The following is a 15,666-nucleotide window of genomic DNA, read 5'->3' on the forward strand; positions in this document are numbered from 1 at the left end:
GGGAGGAGCCAGTGCACACCAGATATAGTACCTAATCTTTCTTTTAAGAGTGCCCAGTCTCCTGCGGAGCCCGTCTATTCCCCATGGTCCTTACGGAGTACCCAGCATCCACTACGGACTACGAGAAATAGAATTACCGGTGAGTAAATTCTTATTTTTTCCTCCTTATAGTAATGCCCAGTATACATTATGCCACATTCTGCAATGGCCCTTAGACATTAAGCCACACACAATAATGCCCATTACACAATATGCCACACACCTTAATGCCTGTGACACATTATGCCACGCATCGCAATGCCCGTTTTACATTATGCTAGACACTGCAATGCCCCTGAGACATTATAGCACATACATTGCCTGTGATACAGTATACCACACACCGTCATGCCTGTGACACATTATGACACACTACAATGCCCATTATACATTATGCCACACACCGTAATGCCCCTGAGACATTATACCACAATGCCCGTGATATAGTAGACCACACACCATAATGCCTGTGACACATTATGACACACACCGTAATGCTTGTTGCTAGGGGTGTGCCCCCAGTGCTAGATATTCCCCCACAGTGCCAGATAAAATTATGCCCCCATAGTGCCAGAAACACATATGCCCCCAGCGCCACATATGCCCCCACAGTACCAGATACACGTATGCCCCCAGTGTCAAATATGCCCCCCCGCCTCTCCTGTGTCCATCCTGTGTCTCAGGCAGCGTGTCTATGAAATGAAACGCTGGTTCATGAGCCAATCAGAGCTCGTGGACCGGCAGCTGTGGCTCCTGATTGGCTGCCGGTCCGCGAGCTCTGATTGACTCACGAACCAGCACTTCATTTGACAGACACGCAGCCGGAGACACAAGAGTCAGGACGGACACAGGAGAGACGCGTGCTGCGCCCTCATTCCCGGACTCACACACAGCACAGGAGCAATAAGTGGTGGCGCACCCCCGCAGCACTGCGCCTCCAAGCCTCCGCAGTGGCTGCGGGGGTGGTAGTTACGCCACTGAGCACGTGAGTGTTTTCTTACAGCTGTAACACATACAGTATGTGAGTGCTCTCGTCCAGCTGTAACACCTATAGCACGTGAGTGCTCTCTTCCAGCTGTAACATGTATAGTATGTGAGTGCTCTCTTCCTTCTGTAACATGTACAGTATGTGAGTGCTCTCTTCCAGCTGTAAAATGTACAGGATGTGAGTGCTCTCTTCCAGCTGTGATGTATACAGTATGTGAGTGCTCTCTTCCAGCTGTAACACATACAGTATGTGAGTGCTCTCGTCCAGCTGTAACACCTATAGCACGTGAGTGCTCTCTTCCTTCTGTAACATGTATAGTATGTGAGTGCTCTCTTCCTTCTGTAACATGTACAGTATGTGAGTGCTCTCTTCCAGCTGTAAAATGTACAGGATGTGAGTGCTCTCTTCCAGCTGTGATGTATACAGTATGTGAGTGCTCTCTTCCAGCTGTAACACGTACAGTATGTGAGTGCTCTCTTCCAGCTGTAACACGTACAGTATGTGAGTGCTCTCTTCCAGGTGTAACACGTACAGTATGTGAGTGCTCTCTTCCAGCTGTAACACGTACAGTATGTGAGTGCTCTCTTCCAGCTGTGACACGTACAGTATGTGAGTGCTCTCTTCCAGGTGTAACACGTACAGTATGAGTGCTTTCTTCCAGCTGTAACACGTACAGTATGTGAGTGCTCTCTTCCAGCTGTAACACGTACAGTATGTGAGTGCTCTCTTCCAGGTGTAACACGTACAGTATGAGTGCTTTCTTCCAGCTGTAACATGTACAGTATGTGAGTGCTCTCTTCCAGTTGTAACACGTACAGTATGTGAGTGCTCTCTTCCAGCTATAACACATACAGTATGTGAGTGCTCTCTTCCAGGTGTAACACGTACAGTATGTGAGTGCTCTCTTCCAGCTGTAACACGTACAGTATGTGAGTGCTCTCTTCCAGGTGTAACACGTACAGTATGTGAGTGCTCTCTTCCAGCTGTAACACGTACAGTATGTGAGTGCTCTCTTCCAGCTGTAACACGTAAAGTATGTGAGTGCTCTCTTCCAGCTGTAACACGTACAGTATGTGAGTGCACTCTTCCAGCTGTAACACGTACAGTATGTGAGTGCACTCTTTCAGCTGTAACACGTACAGTATGTGAGTGCTCTCTTCCAGCTGTAACACGTACAGTATGTGAGTGCTCTCTTCCAGCTGTAACACGTACAGTATGTGAGTGCTCTCTTCCAGCTGTAACACGTACAGTATGTGAGTGCTGTCTTCCAGCTGTAACACGTACAGTATGTGAGTGCTGTCTTCCAGCTGTAACACGTACAGTATGTGAGTGCTGTCTTCCAGCTGTAACACGTACAGTATGTGAGTGCTCTCTTCCAGCTGTAACACGTACAGTATGTGAGTGCTCTCTTCCAGCTGTAACACGTACAGTATGTGAGTGCTCTCTTCCAGCTGTAACACGTACAGTATGTGAGTGCTCTCTTCCAGCTGTAACACGTACAGTATGTGAGTGCTCTCTTCCAGCTGTAACACGTACAGTATGTGAGTGCTCTCTTCCAGCTGTAACACGTACAGTATGTGAGTGCTCTCTTCCAGCTATAACACGTACAGTATGTGAGTGCTCTCTTCCAGCTGTAACACGTACAGTATGTGAGTGCTGTCTTCCAGCCGTAACACACAGTTTCAGAATTGAATTTAAAATTAGTTTGGAGGCACAGTTAGAAGCTTCCCCAGCACAGATCCGCAATACTGTGGTCCAGTGGCTACAATATGCTGTACAGATTACATACATACATACATACATACATATATTCATAGAACTAAGTTACAGCTCCTTGTTCCGCAATAGGGCCCAGTAGATACTGGTATCGGGATATAGAGATATTTCCCATCTGCAGTGGTACCTGTTGAATGGCTTATAACATTTACATTCATTTAATTTCTTATCCACAGGCATCGAACCTGCGATTGAAGTACCAAAATTACTCCCCACAACAGAACGTCACAAACTGACAACCAGTCTAAATGTGACCACATCACCCAGCTTAGTTTCTACACCTCTGTCAGCGACTAAAGCAGAGATCACCCTACCTAAAATATCTGTGTCCAGAGCCACTACCACTGCTCTGCCCCCTACAGTGAGCCCAGCAACATATATTCCTAAACCAGCTGTAACGTCCTATGTTACACTGGAACCTGCCACCACCATGCTCACGCTAACTGGTACAGTGCACACTCCACCAGTGCCGACTACCACCAGCACTGTCACCAGAAAGACCACCAGCAGCCTGACTCTGATAGAAGGATCCACAGCATTGCTCTCCACTAAGCTAACTGCAGCTACGACTCCTGCAGGTCCTGAAACCATTTCCTCTACAGCTAAACAGACAACATCTGTAACAGAGATCTCACAACTACCAATCACTGAGACAGTCTCCGCAAGGCCACCTGCTACAACCACCGGGCCAGCCACATCATCTTCCTCCCCAGCGGTCATACTGACAACGGGCCTGGCTGATAGGACTGTGCTTACATCTCTTCCAAGTGCAACAGCGACCGCACTTCCTCCGCCTGTCACTGGGATCCTAACTAGCGAAAGTGTAACATCCACGTCACCTACACTCCCAGAACTGATGACAATGTCATCAAAGTACACAGCAAGTACTGGTTCTGTCCCAGCAACCACTGAGCCTACGAGTTCCTTCCATCCTATGATGGGAATTAGCACAACAAGTACGGACCACGAATTTTCACAACCAACTTTGAGTGTGTCACACATACCACCAGTAATCACACCCAGTGCCATGACTACACTCTATTCTCTGGCTCCTAGCCCAGTGGCAGAAGGGACATCGGCCACACCAGCTGTCATTTCCACAGAAGCCACTAGTGCTGTGGAGACCACAGAGTACACATCACAACCCACAACACACACTTTTACTACACAGCTGGTGACACTGCAAACGGACGCGTCCAAACCTTTTGTTACAAAGGTGTCACTTACTAAACCACCCGTTGAGCCTACTATAAAGATGTTGCCACCAGACATCTCCAGTACTGTGGCTCAGGAAATCACCACCACAGAGGCCACCACACAGCAACCTCCGCTAGACACCACACTGGCCAATGGCACAATTCCACTAGCCACAACCTACCTCACTACAGTTTCTACTCTCCCAATAATCGTGAATATTTCTGAGACCACACAGTCTACACTTACCCCATACCCCATTCAGCCAGTGCAATCTACTACTACAACTACATATCTCACAAAGTCAACACAACCATCACTTCCTTTAACCTCCGAAACCTATGCTTTGGGTACAACCATACCCGTCACCTCCATGGCACCATTTATTACCTCTCAGACTCCATTGCCGACCTTCAAAACAAAGATTGAACCATCAACGTCAACAACAAGTACGTCATCCTGGACTGTCGCTCACACAACCTCTCAAGTGTCTCTGTCCACAACTAGTGGAGCAATAACTCATTTGGCCACAAGGCCACAATTAACAAAGGAGGAAAGCATCTTTCATACTTCAGAAGTGGTCCCACCAAAGTCCACTTCTCCACCAGTCTACACGGATCTGACCACAAAAATGACTTCTTTGAATCTTACAACAGAGGAACACGTATCACCGAAGGTTGTCACTCAGGCGAGCACGGTGACCTCTACTTACCTCATTTCAGCTGCTCACTTGTCCACTAAACTAGTGACTACACAACCCAGAACAGAAGGTGGAAGCACCACAGAGTTTACTACATTCATCCAGGACCTAGGTAACGTAACAGGCTCATTAAAACCAATACCCTACACAGACAGGACACTGTTACCCATGGATGTCTCTGCATTTGAAACCACCCCACCCCCTGTACCTGCTTACTCCACAGAGAGCATTCCACAACAAACTTCTCCAATGGGGTTTACAGAAACGCTGATAAAGACGTCAACAGCCCTTTCCACTAAAAATATAACAGTGACGTCTGTTCTCTCAACAACACCCCATCGTCCATCTCTAGAAACCACTATCTCCATGACCAGTCTGACTTCTGAGTATCCTTTAACGGATTTCTACACAACGATGGCATCCACTAGTCAGCAAACATATTCACCTCTCTCTACCTCATTATCTCCAGCTGGTTCTTATTCTACAGCACCGTTAATCATGTCTCTGGCTACGGAAGGAAAAGCCTTGTTAACTGATGCAATTAGTACAACACAAATCCCCAGCGCTGTCCCTGGTTTAGGCACCAGGACTACACCAGTTGGCCGACCCACCGAGCTTCCTTTCCAGTTCAGTACATCTGCAACGTCTAAAGTTGCAAAGTTCGATGGAAAACAACCGACAGAAAAAGCAGAAACCTTATTTACGTCAAAAGAAATCACAACTGAATTGAGAGCTCTGTCAACACTAGAGACCTATAAAACAACAGGTCAATTAATTTCTGCTGCTCAGTCAGGCACTCAATCAGTGGCTGTGTCTGAAACATTAGCCACCGCTCAGCCAACAGCAAAGGATTTGACGTCTCTTGGGTCAGTCACTGAAGAGACACAGAGCTCGGCAGTAACCATAACAAGAGATACGGTTTCAGGTACCACTCCGTCACCAGCTCTTTCAACTACGATGCATCCTCCTTCAGTTATCACACAGACAGTTACTACCTCATTTGCTCAGCTCACGTCCCAGACTTCTGCCACTGGGAAAACTGGGGCAACTCCTGAAATCACCCAGGAACTGGAAACAGTGGGAAAAATTGTGTCCTTGGAGACCTTCCCCACCTCAGCGAGAACCTCAAACTATTCCACAGCAACTGAGGCGTCACAAACCACTATAGCACAGACCCATCAGCTGACCACCACTTCACTAAATGCTACTGATAAAGTTGTACCCTCCGTGCCTCTCACACACACTTTACCAGTTACTCCTATTCATAGTCTTATGACTAGCCCAGAACTCAGACTGGCATCCACAACCGAGAGGGAACCTTCCCACTTCAAACCAACAGTCATAACGTTATCAAGAACGCTAGAAGAGACCGTTTATCCTGCTGACCAGACTAGTTCTGGTGGCAGCTCAAAGAGCATGACTGTGTCAGCCATGTTGCCTACTAGAGAGTCCGCAACACTCCAGATATGTACAGTGAGTAAGGTGTAAATATATTATGTGCTGAATGGTCTGTGCTCGTACAGTAATAATAACTTTCTGGTGAATACTGACCAGGATATTCAGTTATGGTGGATACAGGGCAAAGATATTACTGTAGGTTATGGTAGACATAGGTCAGAGAGACTGTATTAGGTAATGGTGGACACAGGCTAAAATAATATTAGGTTGGTGGACAAAGGGCAAAGATATTAGGTTACGGTGGACATGACATAGATATTAGGTTATGGTAGACACAGGGCAAATACAGTATATTAGGTAATGGTGGACACATGCCTAAAATAATAGTAGTGCTGGTGGACACAGGGCAAAGATATTAGGTTATGGTGGACACAGGGCATATACTGTATATTAGATTCTAGTGGACACAGGGCAAAGATATTAGGATAGAGTATACACAGGACATATATATAAGATTACGGTGGACACAGGGCAAAGATATTAGGTTATGGTGGACACTGGGCAAAGATATAATGTTATAGTGGACACAGGGCAAAGATATTAGGTTATGGTGCACACAAGGCATATATATTAGATTATGGTGGACACAGGGCAAAGATATTAGGTTATGGTGGACACTGGGCATATATATTAGATTATGGTGGACACAGGCCAAAGATATTAGGTTATGGTGAAAACAGTGCAATGATATTAGGTTATGGCGGACACTGGGCATATATATTAGATTATGGTGGACACAGGCCAAAGATATTAGGTTATGGTGGAAACAGTGCAATGATATTAGGTTATGGTGGACACTGGGCATATATATTAGATTATGGTGGACACAGGGCAAAGATATTAGATTATGGTGGACACAGGGCAAAGATATTAAGTTATGGTGGACACTGGGCATATATATTAGATTATTGTGGACACAGGCCAAAGATATTAGGTTATAGTGGACATAGCTGACGAATTTGTCCTCTCTTGCAGCCATACACGGAGAATGAATGCATTAAGCACATCTGTGTGGATGGACAGTTAATCCAGGTGAATAAATCCCAACATTGTCCCTACAACGTAACTCAGCCCAGTTGTGGACTCCTAGGATTTGCTGCACAGATAAACGGCGACAGATGCTGCCCCAAGTGGGAGTGCGCATGTAAGTATCAACGCGGCGGTCGCAGAAGAGCACAGGCGCAGGCGAAATGCTAGAAACTGTGTATTCTACATGAATAAAATGAAAGGAAATGTTTATTTTGTAGATCTCTAGTCCCTGCATAGAGATGGAGAATTCCTCTGATAACATTAGTTTGCATAGTTACCACAGAGGAATAGGCAATAAGAAACATTCTTTGTTACTCCATATACAGATGTGTCCCCATACACCTCTCCGTTTTGCGCTGTATGGCACGTGTTGCGTGGCATGACGTACTGCACACTCTGACACGGATAGGGATTCACAGACTTTCCAGCTTCTTGCATTTATGGACTTATTGGCATGGTAGCAGCATACAATGTCACTTAGTCTCCTAGGCATTTAGGATTAGTATCTCGCAGTTATTGGCATAAAGTCGCAGATTAAGCACAAAGTTGTGTGGCACGAGGCATGGCGTGGCTCAGTCATGGGTTCTCAGTTTTTTGCTTTTTTACCTAAGTTAGTGTCTGAGTTGCACACAGCAAGTGCATGTAATGCCAGCATCATTATCCAAGTGGCGGAGCCATGGCGCTGCATAGCTGCAAAGTCCGTGGCGCACAATGAGGGCTATTTGTTGCGATTTGAGGACCGGTGTATGTGGGCACTGGTAGGGTTCTGTGCCCTACTTATGGAGAGGGTATATACTGTATACTACTTATACTGTAGGTGTATGTGGGCACATCTGTAATCTCAGCACTGGTAGGGTTCTGTGCCCTACTTATGGTGGGGTATATGCTGTATACTACTTATACTGTAGGTGTATGTGGGCACATCTGTAATCTCAGCACTGGTAGGGATCTGTGCCCTACTTATGGTGGGGGTATATACTGTATACTACTTATACTGTAGGTGTATGTGGGCACATCTGTAATCTCAGCACTGGTAGGGTTCTGTGCCCTACTTATGGTGGGGTATATACTGTATACTACTTATACTGTAGGTGTATGTGGGCACATCTGTAATCTCAGCACTGGTAGGGTTCTGTGCCCTACTTATGGTGGGGTATATACTGTATACTACTTATACTGTAGGTGTATGTGGGCACATCTGTAATCTCAGCACTGGTAGGGATCTGTGCCCTATTTATGGTGGGGTATATACTGTATACTACTTATACAGTAGGTGTATGTGGGCACATCTGTAATCTCAGCACTGGTAGGGATCTGTGCCCTATTTATGGTGGGGTATATACTGTATACTACTTATACTGTAGGTGTATGTGGGCACATATGTAATCTCAGCACTGGTAGGGATCTGTGCCCTACTTATGGTGGGGTATATACTGTATACTATTTATACTGTAGGTGTATGTGGGCACATCTGTAATCTCAGTACTGGTAGGGTTCTGTGCCCTACTTATGGTGGGGTATATGCTGTATACTACTTATACTGTAGGTGTATGTGGGCACATATGTAATCTCAGCACTGGTAGGGTTCTGTGCCCTACTTATGGTGGGGTATATACTGTATACTACTTATACTGTAGGTGTATGTGGGCACATCTGTAATCTCAGCACTGGTAGGGATCTGTGCCCTACTTATGGTGGGCATATATACTGTACACTACTTATACTGTAGGTGTATGTGGGCACTGGTAGGGATCTGTGCCCTACTTATGTAGAGGGTATATGCTGTATACTACTTATACTGTAGGTGTATGTGGGCACATATGTAATCTCAGCACTGGTAGGAATCTGTGCCCTACTTACAGGAGGCACAGTATGTTATTGTATAAGCCACTAAGTATTATACAGCAGTGTAGAAATATGACTTTCACTGAATTGTGGTTTCCCGACCCTCACTGTATATTGGGGAGTGCACATCCGGCCCAGTAGGTAATAATTGTGTCTCCTGTTAGCTATGGGGCGGTGCCATATCAGGAAAGTAATTATCGGAATGACAGGACAGGTATGGCAGACAAGTGTGGTTCTTCTGTATAAATAAATAATTCTCAATGTGATTCCAGCCTCCTCCTGGACCTTCTGAGGCTTATTCCTGCTCAGTTTGTGCTAGAAATATCACTGCCTCTCATATACTTTTCAATGGCTACAAATCTCCATCAAGTAGCTATTGGTTCATCTGAATATTTGTCTGTCTGTCATTTCAGGCCGCTGCTCCATCTTCTCAGACCTGAGTTTTGTAACGTTTGATGGAAGTTATCTTGCTCTGTTTAAAGAAGCCTCTTACATTGTCACCCTGACCGAGGATGAGTCCATAACCGTCCAGGTTTCTAAGTGCCAACATGCAGATTCGGTGAGATCATAGCTGATATTATTATTTATTCTCCGACTTAAATAAGAGGATTAGGTGTGAGGGGATCGGTATGAAACATCTCCAATCAAAATCCCGACAGCAATTGACCGATGGTCAAAATCCCGACAAGGTCAAAATCCCGACATGGACAAAATACCGACATTTAAAATACCGACAAGGTCAAAATACCGACATGTAAAATGCAGACAGGTTAAAATACCGACATGCATTTTTCATTGGTTTTTGTGTGTGTGTATGTCGACATAGGTCGACATGGACATGCTTCGGGCACTATTATATTCCCCCCAGGTCCACTGGGATGGTAAAGTATGAACAAGTCAGTTTCAATTAAAAAAATCATGAAAAACTCATGTCGGCATTTTGACTTGTCGGCATTTTACATGGCAGTATTTTGACCTTGTCGGTATTTTAAATGTCGGTATTTAGTCCAAGGTCCGCCTCCTTTCTCAAGATCTTGAGATTGGGAATTTCTTAATCTTCCATTTCGCATGGTGTCTGTATCATCGCTGATATGATGGGCCGGGTTTCCAATTTGAAAGTGTAATGGAAAGACCGGGGGAATTGAAAAGATACCTTTTGCTGAATGCTACAAGTGGTTTGAAAGTAAGTGTCAGTATATAAAGAAAGAAAAAGACACTTTCATTTTTGTTGGGAATCATCTGAGGCGATTTATTCCTGATATTACGGAGATCGTAACATATCTTGAACTTTTGAATATTAAGGCGACTTTGTTTCTATTGTAAAGTTCAGCGCTGTGCGCTCAACCACATTTGTTTTATTGTGTATGTGATTGATTGGTGCAGGTGTACACCAAGAGGGTGGGACGAGCTGCTAACTTATACAGGTTGAGTATCCCTTATCCAAAATGCTTGGGACCAGAGGTATTTTGGATATCAGATTTTTCCGTATTTTGGAATAATTGCATACCATAATGAGATATTATGGTGATGGGACCTAAATCTAAGCACAGAATGCATTTATGTTTCATATACACCTTATACACACAGCCTGAAGATAATTTTAGCCAATATTTTTTATAACTTTGTGCATTAAACAAAGTGTATCTACATTCACACAATTCATTTATGTTTCATAGACACCTTATACACACAGCCTGAAGGTCATTTAATACAATATTTTTAATAACTTTGTGTATTAAACAAAATTTGTGTACATTGAGCCATCAAAAAACAAAGGTTTCACTATTTCACTCTCACTCAAAAAAGTCTGTATTTCGGAATATTCCGTATTTCGGAATATTTGGATATGGGATACTCAACCTGTATAGGCGCTGTGAAAGTGGATATCCTTTGTATATACTGTGTGTGTAATGCTGCTTGTTATAGACAGGGGTAGGACCCGGTCAGGCATAAATAAGGAATAAAATAACCAATACAGATCTGGAATCTGTTTGTGTCCTGTATGATACAGGAAATTAAAGCAGACAGAGAAGTAGCCAAAGTCAGGTGCTGGAGATGTTATGGTGTTCAGCAGGTGGAGAACATATTCTAAACAAGGTCCTAAGCTAAAGTCACTAATACCCCTTTCACACCAGCCAAAATTTCCCGGGTTAATGCACATGAACGCACATCAACCCGGGAAATTTCTCAGTGTGAAAGGGTACAGGGTCAAAATCCCGGGATTCCTGCCCCGGCATTTCAACCCTGCTATCTTCCAGGGTTGGTCCCGGGATCTTCCTGGGAACCTGGTTAGTGTGTACGGGAGCCGGGTACATGTGCCCGGCTCCCGTTCACTCTCTATGTAGCAGGCGGCGCTTAGAGATCATGTGATCTCTTGCGCCGCCCCCGCCGCGTCACCGCTGACGGCAGCAACCCGGCAATATGCCGGGCTGCTGACCGCAGTATGCAAGGGGTCTTAACCGGGAATGTCCCTGTATGATCCCGGGACCGTATTCCCGGGTTAAGACCCGCAGTTTTAGGTATGAAAGGGGTATAAGTGGAGAAAACAGATCAATCAAAGTGGCAAGCTGAAGTCAGGGACTGTAGCTGTTAGAATAATCAAGGTCAGGGACTGTAGCTGGTAGAATAATCAAGGTCAGGGACTGTAGACGGTAGAATAAGCAAAGTCAGGGACTGTAGAAGGACAGGGACTGTAGCTGGAAGAATAATCGAGGTCAGGGACTGTAGCTGGTAGAATAATCAAGGTCAGGGACTGTAGCTGGTAGAATAATCAAGGTCAGGGACTGTAGCTGGTAGAATAATCAAGGTCAGGGACTGTAGACGGTAGAATAAGCAAAGTCAGGGACTGTAGAAGGACAGGGACTGTAGCTGGAAGAATAATCGAGGTCAGGGACTGTAGCTGGCAGAATAATCAAGGTCAGGGACTGTAGACGGTAGAATAAGCAAAGTCAGGGACTGTAGAAGGTCAGGGACTGTAGCTGGTAGAATAATCGAGGTCAGGGACTGTAGCTGGTAGAATAATCAAGGTCAGGGACTGTAGCTAGTAGAATAATCAAGGTCAGGGACTGTAGCTAGTAGAATAATCAAGGTCAGGGACTGTAGCTAGTAGAATAATCAAGGTCAGGGACTGTAGCTGGCAGAATAATCAAGGTCAGGGACTGTAGCCGGTAAAATAATCAAGGCCAGGGACTGTAGCCGGTAAAATAATCAAGGCCAGGGACTGTAGCTGGTAGAATAATCAAGGTCAGGGACTGTAGCTAGTAGAATAATCAAGGTCAGGGACTGTAGCTGGCAGAATAATAGAGGTCAGGGGTTATTGGGCTCAGGATTGGAGAAGGTACAGTAGGATAAAATAGATTTTTCAGGATATTCCTGACTGAGCTGACCATAGAACCTCTTTCCTTTAGCAACATGATCTGATGTATAAGATGATCAGTATTGGGATTTTACTATTTGCATTAAAATAAAATGCGCTGATCTCCTCTGCATTATACCTAGCAACTAATCAGACACCCAACTTACGTACACTACACAATCTGAGTCAGACCGACTTCGGGCGCATATGTCTTTCTGTGAAATTGGGCAGCAGAAATTTCTGCTAGATGAACAGACCTTGTCATTTCCCCTCCATATTGCATTGACATAGAGTAGTAAATCAGGCTGCCAGCCAGGAAGGGAGCCTTATAGTAGTGGTATTACAGGCCTGTTGGGTGGCATGGCATGTGTGCCCTGGCTCATGGCTCCCAACAGACGGCCGTCAGTGTACCAATCTGTTATCCATTATCTGCCTTGATACATAGCAAGTATATAAATGACTGTCCATATATTCCTCAGTTAGTAAATAACTTTAGCGTCAATTCAACACCTCTACGTCCCTGTCCTACATCATTTACACCTCTACATACCTGTCCCACATCATTTACACCTCTACATACCTGTCCCACATCATTTACACCTCTACATACCTGTCCCACATCATTTACACCTCTACATACCTGTCCCACATCATTTACACCTCTACATACCTGTCCCACATCATTTACACCTCTACATGCCTGTCCCACATCATTTACACCTCTACATACCTGTCCCACATCATTTACACCTCTACATACCTGTCCTACATCATATACACCTCTACATACCTGTCCCCCATCATTTACACCTCTACATACCTGTCCTACATCATATACACCTCTACATACCTGTCCTACATCATATACACCTCTACATACCTGTCCTACATCATATACACCTCTACATACCTGTCCTACATCATATACACCTCTACATACCTGTCCCCCATCATTTACACCTCTACATACCTGTCCTACATCATATACACCTCTACATACCTGTCCTACATCATATACACCTCTACATACCTGTCCCACATCATATACACCTCTACATACCTGTCCCTCATCATTTACACCTCTACATACCTGTCCCGAATCATTTATTTTTTACACTAAGTAAAGGCTTGTTTGCTTGCCACTCTTCCATAAAGCCCAGCTCTATGGAGTGTACGGCTTATTGTGGTCACATGCGCAGATACACCAGTCTCTGCTGTGGAACTCTACAGCTCCTTCAGGGTTACCTTTGGTCTCTGTGCTGCCTCTCTTGTTGTGGTACCATGTTCTTTCCATTTGAAGATGATGGATTTGATGGTGCTCCGGGGATCATCAAAGATTTGGATATTTTTTTATAACCCAACCCTCACTTGTACTTCTAAATAAGTTTGTCCCTGACTTGTTTGGAGAGCTCCTTGGTCTTCATGGTGTGATGCCTCTTGCTTAGTGGTGTTGCAGCCTCTGGGGCCTTTCAGATTAGGTGTGTTTATAGTTGGCTTTTTACCTATTTCTCTAACGTCCTAAGTGGATGCTGGGGACTCCGTAAGGACCATGGGGATTAGCGGCTCCGCAGGAGACTGGGCACATCTAAAGAAAGCTTTAGGACTAGCTGGTGTGCACTGGCTCCTCCCCCTATGACCCTCCTCCAAGCCTCAGTTAGATTTCTGTGCCCGAACGAGAAGGGTGCACACTAGGTGGCTCTCCTGAGCTGCTTAGTGAAAAGTTAGTTTTAGGTTTTTTATTTTCAGTGAGTCCTGCTGGCAACAGGCTCACTGCATCGAGGGACTAAGGGGAGAAGAAGCGAACTCACCTGCGTGCAGAGTGGATTGGGCTTCTTAGGCTACTGGACATTAGCTCCAGAGGGACGATCACAGGCCCAGCCTGGATGGGTCCCAGAGCCGCGCTTCCGGCCCCCTTACAGAGCCAGAAGCCTGAAGAGATCCGGAAAATCGGCGGCAGAAGACGTCCTGTCTTCAAAAAGGTAGCGCACAGCACCGCAGCTGTGCGCCATTGCTCTCAGCACACTTCACACTCCGGTCACTGAGGGTGCAGGGCGCTGGGTGGGGGCGCCCTGAGACGCAATAAAAATACCTTAAATGGCAAAAGATGCATCACATATAGCTCCTGGGCTATATGGATGCATTTAACCCATGCCAAAAATACACAAAAAACGGGAGATAAGGCCGTCGATAAGGGGGCGGAGCCTATCTCCTCAGCACACTGGCGCCATTTTCCCTCACAGCTTCATTGGAGGGAAGCTCCCTGTCTCTCCCCTGCAGTCACTATACTACAGAAAGGGTTAAATAAAGAGAGGGGGGCACTAATTAGGCGCAGTATAAACAATACAGCAGCTATAAGGGGAAAAACACTTATATAAGGTTATCCCTGTATATATATATAGCGCTCTGGTGTGTGCTGGCAAACTCTCCCTCTGTCTCCCCAAAGGGCTAGTGGGGTCCTGTCCTCTATCAGAGCATTCCCTGTGTGTGTGCTGTATGTCGGTACGTTGGTGTCGACATGTATGAGGAGAAAAATGATGTGGAGACTGAGCAGATTGCCTGTAATAGTGATGTCACCCCCTAGGGGGTCGACACCTGAGTGGATGAACTGTTGGAAGTATTACGTGACAGTGTCAGCTCTGTATAAAAGACAGTGGTTGACATGGGACAGCCGGCTACTCAGCTTGTGCCTGTCCAGACGTCTCATAGGCCGTCAGGGGCTCTAAAGCGCCCGTTACCTCAGATGGCAGATATAGACACCGACACGGATACTGACTCCAGTGTCGACGGTGAAGAGACAAATGTGACTTCCAGTAGGGCCACACGTTACATGATTGAGGCAATGAAAAATGTTTTACACATTTCTGATAATACGAGTACCACCAAAAAGGGGTATTATGTTCGGTGAGGAAAAACTACCTGTAGTTTTCCTGAATCTGAGAAATTAAATGAGGTGTGTGATGATGCGTGGGTTTCCCCCGATAACAACTGATAAAAATGTTATTGGCATTATATCCTTTCCCGCCAGAGGTTAGGGTGCGTTGGGAAACACCCCCTAGGGTGGATAAAGCGCTCACACGCTGGTAAGAACAAGGGCTCTACCCTCTCCTGAGATGGCCGCCCTTAAGGATCCTGCTGATAGAAAGCAGGAGGATATCCTAAAATGTATTACACACATACTGGTGTTATACTGCGACCAGCAATCGCCTCAGCCTGGATGTGCAGTGCTGGGTTGGCGTGGTCGGATTCCCTGACTGAAAATATTGTTACCTTAGATAGGGACAG

The 15,666-nt window shown here is 45.5% G+C and overlaps 1 protein-coding gene across 1 annotated transcript in view; it reads left to right on the forward strand.

Annotated features, from left to right (window-relative positions):
• OTOG (otogelin) overlaps window positions 1–15,666 on the forward strand; it is a 416,567-nt gene that overhangs the window by 269,234 nt on the left and 131,667 nt on the right. The window contains exons 35-37 of the mRNA XM_063944165.1: window positions 2,980–6,170; window positions 7,131–7,299; window positions 9,443–9,588. Of these exons, the coding sequence (XP_063800235.1) occupies window positions 2,980–6,170; window positions 7,131–7,299; window positions 9,443–9,588 (3,506 nt within the window). The remainder of the gene's footprint in view (window positions 1–2,979; window positions 6,171–7,130; window positions 7,300–9,442; window positions 9,589–15,666) is intronic.

Source organism: Pseudophryne corroboree, chromosome 11, assembly GCF_028390025.1.
Source record: "Pseudophryne corroboree isolate aPseCor3 chromosome 11, aPseCor3.hap2, whole genome shotgun sequence".
NCBI classification, from domain to species: Eukaryota; Metazoa; Chordata; class Amphibia; order Anura; family Myobatrachidae; genus Pseudophryne; species Pseudophryne corroboree.